Source organism: Dendronephthya gigantea, unplaced genomic scaffold (assembly GCF_004324835.1).
Source record: "Dendronephthya gigantea isolate DGI-Jeju-01 unplaced genomic scaffold, DenGig_1.0 000092F, whole genome shotgun sequence".
Classification (NCBI taxonomy): Eukaryota; Metazoa; Cnidaria; class Anthozoa; order Malacalcyonacea; family Nephtheidae; genus Dendronephthya; species Dendronephthya gigantea.
Window position 1 is genome coordinate 89,285 of NW_021163102.1, and position 16,715 is coordinate 105,999.

At 36.0% G+C, this 16,715-nt stretch overlaps 3 protein-coding genes across 4 annotated transcripts; 1 reads left to right on the forward strand and 2 right to left on the reverse strand.

The window, feature by feature from the left end:
- Nucleotides 1-183: 183 nt before the first annotated feature.
- On the reverse strand, nt 184-7,741 carry LOC114533534. Of its 2 annotated transcripts, none has more exons than XM_028555066.1 (7): nt 7,248-7,741; nt 4,732-5,190; nt 4,234-4,469; nt 3,567-3,710; nt 2,384-2,604; nt 1,594-1,604; nt 184-829 (listed from the first exon to the last, which is right to left on the reverse strand). In XM_028555066.1, exons 1-7 carry the CDS (start codon nt 7,555-7,557, stop codon nt 459-461), a joined length of 1,752 nt encoding a protein of 583 aa, XP_028410867.1. In that variant the 5' UTR covers nt 7,558-7,741; the 3' UTR covers nt 184-458. The 2 variants fall into 2 exon arrangements, with proteins under 2 accessions (XP_028410867.1, XP_028410866.1); XM_028555065.1 differs by having other exon boundaries at nt 1,582-1,604.
- Nucleotides 7,742-9,971: 2,230 nt separating this feature from the next.
- LOC114533559 lies at nt 9,972-12,214 on the forward strand. Its single transcript, XM_028555090.1, has 2 exons — nt 9,972-10,107; nt 10,297-12,214. The coding sequence occupies exon 2, from the start codon at nt 10,563-10,565 to the stop codon at nt 11,718-11,720; it is 1,158 nt and encodes a 385-aa protein (XP_028410891.1). The 5' UTR covers nt 9,972-10,107; nt 10,297-10,562; the 3' UTR covers nt 11,721-12,214.
- A 729-nt stretch (nt 12,215-12,943) lies between these two features.
- Nucleotides 12,944-16,715, reverse strand: LOC114533529. Its single transcript, XM_028555059.1, has 4 exons — nt 15,955-16,715; nt 15,002-15,249; nt 14,758-14,901; nt 12,944-13,475 (listed from the first exon to the last, which is right to left on the reverse strand). The coding sequence occupies exons 1-4, from the start codon at nt 16,256-16,258 to the stop codon at nt 13,197-13,199; spliced, it is 975 nt and encodes a 324-aa protein (XP_028410860.1). The 5' UTR covers nt 16,259-16,715; the 3' UTR covers nt 12,944-13,196.

Below are 16,715 nucleotides of genomic sequence, written 5' to 3' on the forward strand. Positions count from 1 at the left end.
TAAGTGGGCCAGCTGATACCAAATATTCCGGCTTTGGAGTACTTTCCTTGTTAGTATATCTGTCACTGTATCCACAAAGCAAAAATTGTCACCGAATTATTTTTCTTCAATTTCAAAGTAATTTGCCGTTATACTATAAACAGTGATTCAAACAACCGACATGGATAAATTTCGAAACTTTATTTTACGCTATTTTAACAGGACTCATGCACGCTATGAATATACTCGAACTTCATAAAAGACCTATTAATTATCGGTTGAGGAAATATGATTGCATTCTCAGTATTCGTGACTTCCGAGAAGACTAGACTCATTCCTATTAATACCTTTCAAGAAGACTAGACTGTTTGAAACATCGTAAAACGATGTGTTAAATTAATTATGAAAAGCTTCAAAAAAGTGGTTGCTTATTAATACGCACTGTAAACGATCACTGTGCTCCCTTGTGACTTTATGAACTATTTAGTTTTCAAAAGGGATGTATAACTGGGCAGATCATCTTCGTCATTCTTAAATAGCGGCTTTCTAAGTGGAAAATACTCGCCGTCCTTCACCCCGACATCTTTCTTTCCTGTCGCACCGAGAGAAGGATACTCGTATCGACGGTTCGGGTGGACTTCAGGAGATTCGTATTTGGGGCTCCAGTCTGAATGCTCGTACTCAGGACCTTGGGAATGCGCACACGATATTCTTTGTTTAGTGTTTTCATACAGGTACTCTTGTTCTGCCCTTGGCATAGCATGAATTTCAGATTCCGTCGGAGTTGCTTGGTTGCTCGAAAGGTTTCGCATTTCTGGCAACTCTTCAACAACCGGTGAAGAATTTTGATCTGTTATATAAAAGGAAGTATTTTTCAATTCTGCTACGCGAGTACAACATTAGAGAGTTGACTAGGGTTGAATGTAATCCAGCCTAGCTATTAAAATCCTTTGTGCTTTTTTTGGCGCATCGTGTCGATAATTTTTTGAGTGCTTTCATAAATTTCTCAGAAAAACTAAAAAATCATTCGCGGAATGAGTTTACTCCCATTAAAGTCCCTGTTATACGCGCCCCCGCGCTTACAGGCGTGAAAATTGAAAAAGTATCCGCATTATGGCGGAATTTATATATTTGTCCTCGTCAGAAAAGCTAATAACAATGGTATATTATATAGCTCTTTATATGCTACCTAACTACTTGCAATGACAGACATCATTCCATTGTTTGCCTGATATGATTAAAGAAATTCAGTAAAACGGTTTGTTAGGTGAAAGGCCACAATTGCGGTAGAGCATCGTTACGTGACGGGGAGGGGCTAATATTCATATATTCACGTTCCGCATTATTATATGGTAGTTCCTTGTTAAATTGATTGTTTTTACAGTGTACTTGGTACCCTCCACTTAACGATCTTCCGCCGTCGTGGGTGCAACAGGAAAAACGTGAAACAATATGTATACGTCTAGGCTATAAGCCTGTATATTGTTAGTTTAATTATGAAAACGAAACACAGTTGACGCGACCCAAACTGCATGAAAACGTGAAAACCAAAATATGACGTGTAAACTAGACCCCGGGATCAACTGTGAAGGATATAATTACCTGAATTCTCACCTTTTGCAAACCTATTCAAAGGAGAACAAATATAGATTATAATAATAAACCGATTGGACTACTTATTTGGTAAATTTGAGGGCGGTTCCTCAAAGTTCGATCAGCTTAAAATTTCTTTTTGTTATATAACAATCATGCAATCATCATCTAATTGGGCATTTTTTCCTGCATATTGCCATTTGCATTTTGACCGCAGAAAATGTCAAAATATAACTGGAAAATATTTAAATCAGTTATAATGAAGCTGTGAGGAAACAGGTGTAATATATACAAATGTTTCGGATAGGATTTTTTGTAAATAACGATGATTTAACTTATGGCGAACACAATATAAAGTCATAAACCACGAAGTAATTAAGGCGTACAGAAATGTTTAGCAGGAAAAGAACGTTTCTTACACAACTCGACCTGCCAGTGACGGATTCAGAGAAAGTCAATAAATTCCACGGCCTATAATTTCCAATTCAAATTTCAAAATACCTTCATAACAACGCCACTGGTTATTATTTTTTTTACATGAATATCTACCTGTGCGATTGCAAGTTAAAGCTGGTAATTCATTCTGACTCGTACCTTGGATCCACCGTGACCTTCCCCATTATACAATTAATATATTGATTTTATTGTAAGCACTTCTTATCCTGCTTTATATATTCACGCATTTTTCACCAAAGAGACAATTTCACATGCATGGTTCACTCTGATTTTTTAAAGTCTAACTCAGTTTTTTGTTTTTCAAATTACAACACAGCAAGTATCCTAGCTTGTGCATAGAGTGATAATTAGATACCTTTTTCGATAAAAGTAGGCCGCGACAAGCACCAGAACGATAATGAGCACAGAGACTGAGACCGCAATAACGATAGTGACGAATGAATTTTCTTTACTTTCTGTACTCTCTTTATGTTTTGATATCGCTGTGGTGTCTCCCACTTTTGCTGTTGTCGGCGATAATATCACTGTGGTGTCTCTTATTTTTGCTGTTGTCGTTGATATTGTTTTCATTTTCCACTAATTTACGAAAAAGAAAATAGAACTGCCATAAGTTCAGATTTTAAACGATTTTGTTATATATATATATATATATAGGTGCTGTGTATTTTAAATGTGATTGGTTCATTCGTAGTCACATACATGACTTGAAATAAATGCAATGTTTCCCGCCATGCAGAGAAACACAAGTGAAAAATTGTTGCCGCATATTGTCGTAATAAAGTAAAGTGTTTTTTTTTTGAAATGAAATTGTTGTGTAACAGGATGTATGTTTTTGTTCCTATATAACAAACGGCCCTAATGTACATGTACTACTTCGTCTCGGGAAACATTCAGACTCTTGGGAAAAAATAACTCACTATTTCCCTCGGTAGCATACATTAAGCGTAAAGTATATATAAATTATAGGGACTATACAGGTTATATACGGGACTTTATATATATACGGGACTTTATATACGGAACTATACGAGTTGAGATGTGATATCATATAAACAACGCGGGTTATTTTTCCCCGAAATTAATTTATTTATATTTTTAGTATTATTTACTCAAGGATGTACAACACGAGAGGCTTCAAAATTTTTATTTTACTACGTTTCGGGTAGTTTAACTACAACTTCACATTCCATTGTGAAATTCAACCTAAAAGTCATCCTAAAATTACGTTGCATGCAAGATTTCAGGACATTTTGAAGTCACGCGGTATCCGGCTCTGCATGTGTATATGGTGGCATATTTTATTGTAGAATGACCTGCATGGATAAATTCGAATTGATGTAGTTTAAGATATAGTTTATAACGCACTTCATAATCGCAGCAAAACACCCGGCCCCATGCACGACGAACCCAGTTGGAATCAATTTTCTAAGCCTTGGAGCCCTTGCGGTCGACACAAAAAGATGAATGATTTCGCCACAAAACTTTCTGTTGAAAACCATCTGGTGATCTGCATGGATCTGCATTTTATAAAAACTTACCTCCTTCACATCGGCTTGTTTTTTAAACCTAAACTTAAGAAGCAAGCAGTGATCCTCCTTTTTTGACTCGTGGGTTTTGTTTTTACAGGAAATCGCCAACTTTAACAATGTACCGTTGAAGATGTTGAATGCTTCTTCTCTGATCTAAATAATTGTAGAAACAAATTCTTGAACTCAGTGAAGTTTAACATTTGTACATGAAAGTTTCATTTAAAATAACACATGCAACTGCATGTCTACATCACGTTACAAAATGAAAAAATAGCGTCTATAGTCGTTGTCTGATGATGCTTTTTTGTGAGTTCAAAGCTGCTGTTCAAATAAATAAGTAACCAGGTGCATGACAAAAGAAAAATGTCAAACGGTACGAATGTTGAATCTTAACAGAAAAACTGACAATAAAAATACAATCGACAATAATACAACGAGAATTTCGAAATGTTTGATTTTTATATAGGCTACAATATTTCGAATACAAATCATATTTATGCCCTTCGTAGTACAAGATAATAGACCTTTCTTATAATGACGTCAAACGCGGGAAGTCTGATGTTACACGAAATTTAATTGGCTTCACAAAACTGTCGAGCCAATCAAATTTCGTGTAACATCAGACTTTCCGCGTTTGACGTCATTATGAAAAAGGTCTATTACTCCTTATATATACCTTTAACATTTTGAGATGCTTTGAAACTCCTTTCATGAAAATCGGTTTCTTGTTTGTCATATTCGTAACTTTCTGCCACATATCACTCCGCATGATAGTAGATTTCGACCATATAATGCTACATTGCGAGTTCTCAGAGAAGATTGGGGCAAAAAAATTGCGAGTACATGGCTTTGTAGAGCAAACGTCTTTGTCCAGATAAAGCATGAATGTTTCGTTTGAAAAACGGTAACAACCTGGTAACAATCAAGGTACTATTGGGTATTAAAAATATTTCATGACATATATGGCCAATAAAAAATAATTTGTCATTTATGCTAATTATTTAAAAGGGCTTTTAAAGTCGTCTAATAATTTTTGTTATAAGATCCGGATGGAATACTTTTTAGATAACTCCTGATACGTCATCATAGCCATATATAGGCGTATACGGACCTAAAAATGTTGCTGCACCCCCTCCACGTACATTTATGATATAAGCGCATGTGCAATACTGACCGTTGTAAGTAATTGTTTTCCTTTTCAAAGGCCCACGATCATACTCGTTTTTCCAAACTTGTCCCGTGCTACTTCTCTTACTTTTTGCTTTCTTACTGTGTTCATTGATTTCAAGGTAAAATTTCCAATTTCCGTCGCACATTTTGGTATATATATAATTACCTTTTTCATATATATGCTGTTGCCTATTGGTTCTATCACATTGCCTCATAACTACAGGATATTCAACTGTACCATCAGACGAGTCACATGCTGACATAGGTATAACAAACTCAAGACACTGCAGTGTCATAGCATTCATAAGTTGAATTTTTCCCGTTTCATTTACCCATATCCAACGCATGCGCATGTTAAGAGACGGGTTGCAATCCGTTCCAAATACGTTTTCATTGCGTTTCCCAGTTACCGTAAGACAAGATGAACCGCGTTCCATTGAAAGCAGAAAATGTTCATTGGTCACTAGAAAAAAATTAGAAGAGCAATTAGCTAATTATGCCTTTTATAATTGCACACTATAGTTTACCCATATGGTATTGAAAACATTCCCCATCACGTGTTTCTGACACCGAACACTTGTGGGGGTTTGGGAGAACGAGAAATATTCAGTGGATTTCCACATTTATAAATTATTTCGATTTTCGACTTCTCCCAAACTTCCATAAGTATAAATATAAATACACGGAAAAAATGATTTATATAATATAGCAAAAGAAAAAGATTTAGACTAAATTGTAAACTCGATCTAATTATATTTTGTTTTAATAATTATAGCTTTCCCGATCACACTTTCGACTCTCAACTTTCTGTTCAACTGTCGAGAATGCTGCCTTCGCCAAGATTTAATCTTCGACACAATCCCAAAGGTTTTATAAATTTATGCAAGTAACAGAAAATCCCACTCAGCGCACGGGCTGTTCACATCACACCTAACTATCACACACACTCTCGTCTAACTGCCCTCGTCTCAAATTACGATTATGTTGCCGACATCACATGCGATTGAAACCCCATATGATTACGTTATCAATAGTGCCAGTCTCCCACACAACTCTCGACTTTTTATCTACTTCTCGACTCTCGATCACACTTTCGACTCTCAACTCTCGTGTTTTACCCTCGAATCCCGCGCATCGCCTTTCCCTTCGTAAGGAGAGTTAGTATGAAAGTGAAAAGGGGAGAGCACATGTTTGGGAAAAAACTAAGAATATGTTAATATAAATTGGAATCATCATTGTGTTGCCTAAATATATTATTAAAGGCTGGTTTTCATATGTCACTAATAATTCGCCGCACGTAACATGTCGTAATTCGTTGTCATGCGTTATCATGCAATATATGAAAACCGATTCACAACAAATTAAAAAAAATACGACTTATGAATTACGACGAATTATGTCATATTATTATTTCTCGCACCTCTGTCATGCATGTACTTTCGTTCAAAAATCCAAACTCATTTTTTTACGACTTATTGTACAACGTAACTCATAATAACTTGTGTATTGCCTTAGTCTTAGAGTTTATCTTGCTTGGCCTGTGCATTAGTCTTAGAGTTTATCTTGCATGGGGTTTGCCTTAGTCTTAGAGTTTATCTTGCATGCTTGGCCTGTGCATTCACGGCTCTCCCTTTCCTGACTACTATATCTCTTTTTTCCTCCGCCTTTACCAAACAAGGTAAATCATCAAATGTCCTTATAGGCGTAGGCTTATTACCTAGAAGGTGATGCATATTTCTACTCGCCTTGGTATATTGTAAACGCAACCCGATTTACGTATCCGCATCACGTATAAGTTGGATTGCGTATAATACGATATTTTTTATGCAGCAAAGAATCTTTGTCTAACCACATATATATTAACTTTGGTCCACAATTGAATTGAAAAATATGCTATTCATTGCATTGTCTATATAGGCTTCGAAATATACCATCAAATTTCTACAAGTATAAGCATAAATACATCCAAGTCTAAAGCATCTGTAACAGATCAATATTACGGTGCATGGAATAGCTAAAGTCCTTAATCACTACTTGACAGACACTTTGACAGAGAATTCGAAAGTATGTCTGTCATAAATACAGACAGCGCATGGCCTATAGTCTCGCATATTGATATCATTCAAATTGGTCTTGTATTGAATTTTTTACATTGATAGGTAATTTTGTTTTATTTAGGTCACAATATTTCACATACTGAAAGATGGCATCATAATCAACCATGTATAGTTCCCATTGGTTACTAAAATGTTGAAACTTTCAACTTTGAATCAGCTTGTCTCTGTTTTAACAATTGTGGATTTCCGAAAAGTATCATCTATAATCACCGCTCACCGACCAATTTTGAGCCTTTCCGCCGGTAAAATTTATGTTTAATTTAACTATATACATGTGCATTTTGTTCAAAACCTGTCTATAGACTATAGACTATACAATTTTTATTAATTAAGCGTAATACCATAAATAATAAATATTATATAAGTTCAGTAAAGAGCAATACTAACAAATAAACTTCCTTACCTGACTCAGGTATAATATCTTGGTCTTTAGTACAATTGCCTGTGGTAGGAGTTAACAGCAGAAGTGTGTTTCTATCCTCTTCACTACATTGGCAAGATTCACATTCGTCATTTTTACATTCAGCTTTGAAACTCTTACACAGATTTTCCGGACTTTGCTTAGATTTTTGACTTTCCAAATGTGTCAAGTTTTGAAGGAAAAATTTGTCGTGTTTTTCTCGATTGATGATGATAGATGTTGTTGTAATCCCGCTTGGACAAACAATTAAAATACATAGACAGCACTGAACAAAAAATGTTTTGTAAGCCATTTGACGTATGTCATAAACAACAAAACAGCGTTTGATTGCAAGCAAGTTGCCGCTCTCTAATAATGAAGCCAGCCAACAGGATGAATGAATTCTTTACGAAGGTCCCAAATATGACGCAGCAGGGTAAGGGTATATAGGCTGACTGGTAGTGATTACCGTTTATTTGGTATCGACACCGCTCGATATCAGCCTTAAACGGGAAGTACTCGAAACTTATATATGGTATCGAAATTTCTTGTGATTTCTTAAATATGCAAAGTCCTTGCACTTGTATAACCTTAATATTTGCCAATATAATTAACAATTTAAAAACTGATTGAGTTGCTTTTTTTATTTTATTTAATTTGTGCAAATACAATAATAATAGTTTGCAGCTTATTCATTTTCATCATTAAAATAAATCAGTTATAATAACAGCTTGTATATAAAATATCGCTAATTAAGTTTTTAAGCAGTAAATTCAAATGTATACAGCTGTTGGCGCGTGCGTACATTGTAAGGTTTTCGCGATTTTTTCCTAACGACGTAAGGCCCATAGGTTATATCATAGTTATACATCGCATTTTGGTCGCGTCGAATGCAATTCAAACAATAGATAATGAGCTGATAAACCTCATTAAGCTTTATTATCATCTCATTACCTATTGTTTGAATTGCATTCGACGCGATCAAAATGTGACGTATAACCTAGGCCTAATCCATACAACGCGCTACACAGGTTTAGCCATAATCATCTCCAAGGAATAAATTAAAATATATAAATGTGTTTTGTTGGCGACGGATCTTGAATGTTACAATATATATATGATTGATACATGCATGCGTCTAATTTGAGCGTGCGCCAGTGATTTCTCTGTACAACATAATTTTTTCCCAGTCCCTCTGGATAAATAATAATAAATATAACTATACCAGTGGACTGACTTAATGATTTTCCTTATGGCCATCCCAGGAACCCGGGTGGACGAGCTTATCTAGACGGCAATCTTGTGCTAGTCTTGATGATGAACATGATTCGTCTTACCGTAATTCCATTTCTTGCGTTTATACGGAGGTCAAAGCCCCGAGTTTGAAATGCTCATTCATCATGTTAGAAAAACTATTCATTATCTATCAATTGTTTCTATCAGTGCATAGTTACTTAAAAATGAAATCGGGGACTCCGAGCGGGTTCTTGGATTTTCGAACAGCGAAAAAAATTGGCTCGTTTTAATGTATATAAAGATGAAATATTATCAAAAACAATTTTTAATAATTTATTCTCAACCACTGGTAAGCGTACAAACCAGTTTGTGTTAGTTTGTGGTTAACTCTATTTTGGTTAATTAGTTCTTTTTCCCCTTTACAATTCGGAACCATTTCCTTAACAACCCCATGAAATATGAGATTTGGTGGCAAAGGCTTCCCGTTCAGTCCGGAAACAAATGTGTGATCTCTTTCCTTAATTTGAAATCTTGCAATCAGACAACGGTGGGATATTTTACGAATTATGTAGCTAAAAACTTTATTATACCGGCATATTGACCCAAGAATACAAATACTGTTTGAGTCCTTCTGTAATCTATGTTGCCGTAAATACACTTGAACTGAGTCGAAATTTTTGTTTCAATAATTCTTATTCAAATTCATACTAAAACGATGAATATAATACACAAATAATGCAACGACTAACAACACATTTCAATAACAATTTTCACTCAAAAAATTCGAATTTCCACCCACTGGAGGACTTTGGAACGCTGTGTCATGTTTCGGCGCCAAAAATACGGGAATTTTTTATGGGAACATGGGAATTCCCTTGGACTCTATGAAATTCCCTTTTTATTCTAATTGAGTGGTTAGTTGTTAGAAAGCGACGGGTTGTTACGGCTGCAAATCTGTTGAACGACTTAAACTTGGTGTGTTACGTGATAATTTTGGTAAAACCATCGCAAGCAGAAATGTTACTATCGTGTATACTTATTTTTCGAAAATTTTTGTCACGTTTCAGTATTTGTAGATGGGAATTTTTCATTAAGAAAAGGGAATTCCCTTTGGCCCAGTCAAATTCCCTTTCCATTGTATGTGCATGGTTGCTTTGCAAAGTGACAGGTTGACATTGCTGTTAGTCTCTGGACGTCTAAAATTTACGTTTCATTACCGAATTTTAGTAAGTAAAATGAACGAATTGTTAGAGAAATGATTCCTGTTTATTTATTCAGATATACTTCGTGTAAAAGATTATATGAATATTGCTTAGATTATATGTTTGTATCGGGTGTAATATAATACTGTTACTAGGAACGGGGAAAACAACAAGTATATCACACCGGGGAAATCCCTTGCATTTAATATGCATAAATTACTTCTCAAGAATTTAAAAGGAAATAATTGCAATACTTGTCGCATTTATCAAGCAAACTTGCTATCGCCTATCGGTCTTACTAAGATGAAACGCTCATCCTGCATAAATCACAAAAACCTCTTTGATGTACAGTTTATATCTACGTCGTTCTAGGGAGATATGGTTTATATATGGGTGTATATTGCATGCATGTAATGCCAATGCCAGTAAGATGAATTCTTGGTATATAAACAATTTTCCAAAACCCTGATGAAGCCTCACATTTAAACGTCTAATGTCTATATTTCGGTTGCTCCCATATTGAAAGAGTGGAAATTTTTATTGTAATGTCCACCTTGTATAAAAATGAAGAAAGATATAGTAGAATTCATTCATTGCTGTATGTTTTCATTCAGTAATACATCAGTGTTGCGTCATGGAGTTTGTGTTGGATATATGCAAGTGGTCTTGATCGCTGATTGGTTAAAGATGTTACTTAGACTATCACATGATGAGGACTTACATAAGGCGACTGACACAAAAGGGAAAAGAGTATTTCCCTTCTGTACAGCGTTGTGTGAACAACAAAATTAAAGCATTATAAAACAGTGTTAAAATAGCATTTCATTCATCTGAAAACGTTTGGTGGCGGTTAAAACACTTGGGTTACTGCTTAGAAACGATGGAAGATGTACAGAGCCTAAATTTTGACTTCATGGACAACGAATTTAGCTTTGAATCGAGCTTCGAGAGTTATAACAAAGAATCGCAGACACGAGAAGAAGAGATTAATAATAACATTGAAAACAACGAAACGGCTTTCCAAAATCCAACATCGAATTGGATGGGTGATATTTTGTTTGGTAACAAGGAAGAGCTAGAATGCGTCAGCGAAGAAATTTCAAGTGAGGGGCTTCCAAGTAAAAGCGGCAGCGAGGATTTATGTCTGGATAACTGGTTGCAACCAGATACGTTTGCCCAACCGCCAGAACACCGTCCTGTCTTTCCTCACAATCAAGCAAGCACTGTAAATGATGCACAGGTTATTGCAGACGACCCGGACTTCGCTTTTACGAACTCGCTTGACCTCGCTTTAAAGGAGGGCGTTTGTACCCCAAACCAAAAAGTAACTGAATCTTTGACAAACAGTGACGAGATAGACTCTTTCGTAGAGAAATTTCACAAAATTGATGAAAATGTGCTCAAAGGAGTCGAAGGTAAAACTTCAATCGAAAGAACTCATTTCGGCGAAGTAAAAAGGCGAAGGCCTCCCGAAATGGAACAGAAACATAAAAATAAAAAACCAAAATTAAACGTTTCCGAATTCAATACCAAGAATTCAGAGTCGGCTATTTCGACAAAAACCAAAGACGCGTCGCTATGTACTGTCGGAAGACGCCGTAGGGGTCGATCCGACACGAAGTCAAGAAGTCGTCGAAGTGCACAAACCTCGTTCGGTGAGAATTCGACGTCAAGCCCCGCTGCCGAAGTACCATCTCTTTCCCCGGTTAATCCCAACGCGTATTTTGACGATGAAGAGTTAATAGCTCTTGATACAAAGGAACTAAATTTAAGAGTAAAATATTTACCGAAGAAAATCGTTAATGAAATAAAACATCGACGTAGAACTTTAAAGAATCGTGGCTACGCCCGATCATGTCGAGAGAAAAAAATTGATGAAACTACAAGTTTACAAGAAAACAACTCTCATTTAGAAAAAGAACTTGCCGGTACTGGCTTTGAATTACATCTGGCTAAACTGCAACGAGATGAGTGGAGGAAGAAATACGAAACTTTAATTTCTGAAATAAAGAAGCGAGGTATCAAAGTAGAAGCGTAGAATATCAAATGCGACAAATAAAAAAGGCCGGTTTGAGCCAGATTAAACCGCGAACCTTATAGCAACAGCGGCAAGCCGAAAAAAACGTATTTAGATAATTCTGTATGGTAGTGTATGAATTACATTATAAGGACATACTAACGGTCCTGAGTGATATAATACTGTGTGTGTAACACTGTAATACTGTGTGACATCACTCATCAGTTAATAAAAATTTCCGAGGTGCAATATACTCAGGTCTGAAAAAATTGTAAAGTTTCAACGGTTAATTCGTAATGGTAGCGATTTATATTAAGTGGTGCATGCTATTTTATAGTTTAGCAGTTGCGTTGTTGCACTAACATGGGTGACAAAAAGAATATAAAAAGTAATGCTATATGATTTAATCATTAGATTTGACGCGATGATATCATCGTTTTAGTTTTATGTATACACCGTTGCTCGTATTGTTATTAATGCTAAAAAATATTGTAAAGTGGTAAATATATATTAAGCAGAAAATGTTACTGTTTTGTGTTTCACTGTATTATCCTCCATGTTTCTCGCGATTATTTCGATGCAATAAAATGTTTTATTATATATTGCTTCTCAAAATCCTCTATTCTGATTGGTCAGTGACGAGCGGGCCGTAAAACCCATATCCGGACCGTGGTCCGTATATATAATTTTTATTACTCTGGCCGTATTTATAGACCAGTATCCCGGTGTCTCATGCAGTTTAGCCATATCCAGTTGATCTGGGTATAAAAATCAACCAATCAGAAGCAAATCTTCGACAAAACTCAATTATCATTTCCTTCATTACATATGACTTAATTCGAACCTCGAAAATATCAAGTAATTTTATTGTATTTTTGCGAAAACACGTTTATTTTTTGCCAACTGTAAATTATAGAATTTAAAATGTTCGTCCTTTATACTATTAGTTAGAAGTATATAGGGACAAATAACACCAGGCGCATGCATGATAACTCAGTTTTGTCGAGACGCCTTATATCGACGTCATGATCTCAGATCAGCTGGATAATCAAACAGACTATTGACCTCGCTTGTTCAGTCTGTACATTGCATGTAAAATATCAAACCATTTATCATTACTCCTGCCTCAAAAAGCAAGGTCAAGAAATATACCCAACTTATTTCATTAACTTGCATGTAAATTTAACACCATGCAGCGCGAAGAAAGATGTTACAGAACGTTCTCAAAATTTTTTGTTTATATAAATTTTGTTCATTACATTTTTCAGTGAGAATGCTCGGGCTCTTCTATTATTATTAGTATTAAATCCTGCTGCATGTTCATGTATTACACGGTGCAATTTTCCACGCAATTTGTATATAGCAATGGGTTGCGTGACAATTAATTTGGAAGAGTATAGTGCTTCTTTTTAAATTTTGTGATATAAATCACTCGCTTGCGAGAATATTAATAGGGTGCAATTTTCTCATGTGACATGTCTCTGGTAAAGATTCGATTCAAACTCGAAGTTGTAGTTCATGTTCTTGATGCGTTGTCCCTAAGTCTGTTTCCGTCGTAGCTTCCTCAGAGTCGTGTCGCTTTTGACTTCGCAATAAGAGAAAAATTCCAAACCCAAGAAACATGAAAACTAAGGATAAAATACCAGATAGAGCAATGGTACTCGCTAGGTATTGATCACCAGGTCTTGGCATTGTTTTACGGCCTGATGTCGATACATCTGTCGAGTTTTTTGTTGTATTTGGGGAAACCAGTGTTTCAACAGTAACAGGCGCAATCTATAGATATAAAAAATACACAACTGAAAATAAAGAGGAAGCTGGTAACCACTTGCGTCGATTATCAGAGAGATTGCCAGGCTGTTGTATGTTTTCGCAAGACTTATTTTCTTCGATAAAGCCTGGTTTTGTCGTCGCATTTTTGTCGCGTCGAATAAATTGAGACAGTAGATAAAGAGGTGATAAGCTTTATTAACTTCTCATTATTATCTCATCAAATTCTGTCTTCGTTGCGTTCCGCGCGGTCAAAATGCCTTGTTTAAGTTAGACTTAGAATGAAAAAATTGAAAATATAATATTTTCCAGAATATTATTACACAATGAATGTACTGATTTGTTGGAGCAATCATCCTGCAAGTCTAACGGTTCAGATTAGGATTAGAATTAGGGTTAGGATACGTTCTGTTGACAACTTGTAATATGAAAGAAATCACGAAATTTTGCGTGTGTCAGTACAGAGCCGCCACGTACAACGCACAGGGTTCTGGCAATGTTGCTCGTTTCTAGAATGCTGCAATAAATATCATTAAACTCTCATCAGGTTCTCACCCCCCCTCAATTTCACTTCATTTGCATATTTCCACTGCTAAAGGCCCACACACACTGGACTGGACTCGCTAACGCGACGCGAATTTTCCATTTTCAAAAGCAAATAGATTCAATTCTGAAAGCATTTTGCGAGTTATGGTTACCAGACCAGTCAAAATATGCAATTAATCGGTAATTGCCAAGAATGTCACAGCATTGTCAGAATTAGCGGCTTTTAAAAACTGAAAAATTCGTAAATGAAAATCGCGTCGCGTTGGCGGAACACGTGCGGTGTGTTTCGGCCTTAAGAACGGTTTTTTAGTACAGCGAAAATGACGTGGAAGTATGTTGAAATCAACAAATTTGCCATCAAATAGTTAAACTATTAAACAGAATTATAGCTTAATAGGTAAGTATACACTTGCATCAGCAATTAGCGAAGTTGGCAATTAGTACGTGGCACTTGCATCAGCCAAAATAATAAAATATATATATATATATAAGTAATTCATGATAATGCTGTTGCAATAATGGGTTTGACTTGATTTGACTGTAATGATGTGTAAAACAAGGCTGATGATATTAACTTTCAGAATCTCCTTGTGACGAGTTGTTCGTCGATCGACATTTCACGTGCTCTATATTATTGGTTCCATACAGTCATAAGTATTATGATTTATGTATGACAACTTCAATGATTAATTGAAGACGAATTCGGATGTGTTCCTAACTGAATGTTTAAAATTTTGAATACCTGGTAGGCTCTGTAGTATCCAGTGAATTTAAAGACTGTGCAAAAGTCTTCATTATGACGAGGCTGATTGTTTTCTTGAGTGTAGCATTGAAATTTCAGCTTCAGTACGGCTCCAGTCCAACGTTTGTAGGCCTGAATATTTACCTGAAATGCGGTTTTCAATCAATTTAAACGAGATTGTTAACATTACCATGATAAAAATGACACAAAATTGAACCTAGTAGCATCCTTAATTCTTAGATACCTTCACGTATAACGGTCTTCGTGTATTTGCACTAACGTTAAAGGACAGTGAGAAATCATTTATAAAATCTGTTGTTGGTTTCCAGTATTGGTTATTGATTGAAAACGACGAACCTGCCCACCAAAGCTTACATCGTGTTTTTGACGAAGGATAGAAGCCGATTCTGACTTTTTCAATATTATGAAGTTTATCAATGTTTGTGTTCAAAATATACATTGCCTTTCCACCGATGGACTGATTAAAGCATCCTGCAGAAAAATGTTAAAACACTGTAACTAGATTTGTAACTGAGATCGTTTCAAAATGGCTGAAGTCGACTGATTATATTTAAAGACGCAATAAAATCTGCATGGTCGGTGTATATAACTGGGAAACATTAAACATGCATTAACTGGGTCTCTAAATGACTGCAAACGTCGTCTAAGTATACCTCATCGTTATTAAATCACTCTAGCAAACCGATGTGTAATCGTTGGATTACCATGCACTAGGGTTATTTCAAGCAATATTGATAAATACACCTTGAACCCTCCCCCTCCCCTGTTTCACGTGATTTCGACCATAGCCACCTTTTGGAGGTAAGGAGCACCACCTAAAGTTATATTGTTGTCCTGCATGTGTGATCATTATATAGCATTCACCCATATGCCATAGCTATCTGGGTCCACTGATGTAGTTCAAATTACCATTATCTCACATTGTTGGCTCAAATTCACTGGGATGTGTCGTTGCGTAATATGACATAGAAGGTTTAGTTGAGTTTAGTCGATTAGTACATCTAATCGAATTCGTTGCATTTGTGTTCCCAAAATATTTATTTATCCACGAATTATTTTGGTGGCATTTCAATGCACGTGTGCATTAAAAGTCTTATAATCAGGAGATTTGCAGCCCGTAGCAACAGATGATTGCAATCACAACGGTCGAATTATATATACTTTTTAACAACCTACCAGAATTTCTTGCCAAGACTGAATCTTGTATACATTGTCCGTAATTGCCCTCCTTACTAGGAAAATAGGTGGTGCTATGGTTGTCCTTATTACAAACGCAATATTTACAACCATTAGAACCGCACACTGCGTTGTATTTCTCACATGAGGCCACCACACAACTGCCATTCGTACAAAATGGATTGACAAACTTGTCTCGGAATTTGCCACGAATAAGGTCAAGCGATCTGTCAGTGTAGCCCTTGCTAAACACAACTAAGCCGATTCCAAGAATACAGTATGAGCTCCCAAACGATTTTAACATTTTCTAAATCATGCAGTTCAGCAGTTCACATCGGCTGTAGAGGATTCTGATAAAGCAACTGACCGACGTGGTGGGCTGGCGAACATCTTTGCTAAAATGTTGTTTTCAGACGAGGTCAGATGTGCACTACATATAGATGCATTTGATAGACATTCCTGTCAGGCTCGCATGGAAATAGAAAATTAGAGATAAGAGCTACAATATAGGTACGTCACATCGGGTCACATCTTCAGATAATTCAATGCTTATGATAGACATGTGTTTATAATTATTTGTTAATAATACGATAAGTATCCAAAGTGACACTATAATTGATGTTTTATCTGATGATATGTTTGCATGATGTCCATTCAAAAAATATGGTAGAACGATATAGAAAGGCAATATACAGACGAATTTTCGCTGATGTAAAGAGAGCGCACTGGGGATCCAAGCTAGTCTGCAAGGATCTAATCTA

Coding starts and splice junctions, on each gene's coding strand:
- LOC114533534 (XM_028555065.1), bottom strand. CDS start 7,557: ATGGCTTACAAAACATTTTTTGTTCAGTGCTGTCTATGTATTTTAATT. Junction 4,470..4,731: donor GAAAACAATTACTTACAACG/GTCAGTATTGCA, acceptor GATTGTTACCAG/GTTGTTACCGTTTTTCAAAC. Junction 830..1,581: donor TGCAAAAGGTGAGAATTCAG/GTAATTATATCC, acceptor TTTATATAACAG/ATCAAAATTCTTCACCGGTT.
- LOC114533529 (XM_028555059.1), bottom strand. CDS start 16,258: ATGTTAAAATCGTTTGGGAGCTCATACTGTATTCTTGGAATCGGCTTA. Junction 15,250..15,954: donor AGTCTTGGCAAGAAATTCTG/GTAGGTTGTTAA, acceptor ATTTTTCTGCAG/GATGCTTTAATCAGTCCATC. Junction 13,476..14,757: donor GATACTACAGAGCCTACCAG/GTATTCAAAATT, acceptor TTATATCTATAG/ATTGCGCCTGTTACTGTTGA.
- LOC114533559 (XM_028555090.1), top strand. CDS start 10,563: ATGGAAGATGTACAGAGCCTAAATTTTGACTTCATGGACAACGAATTT.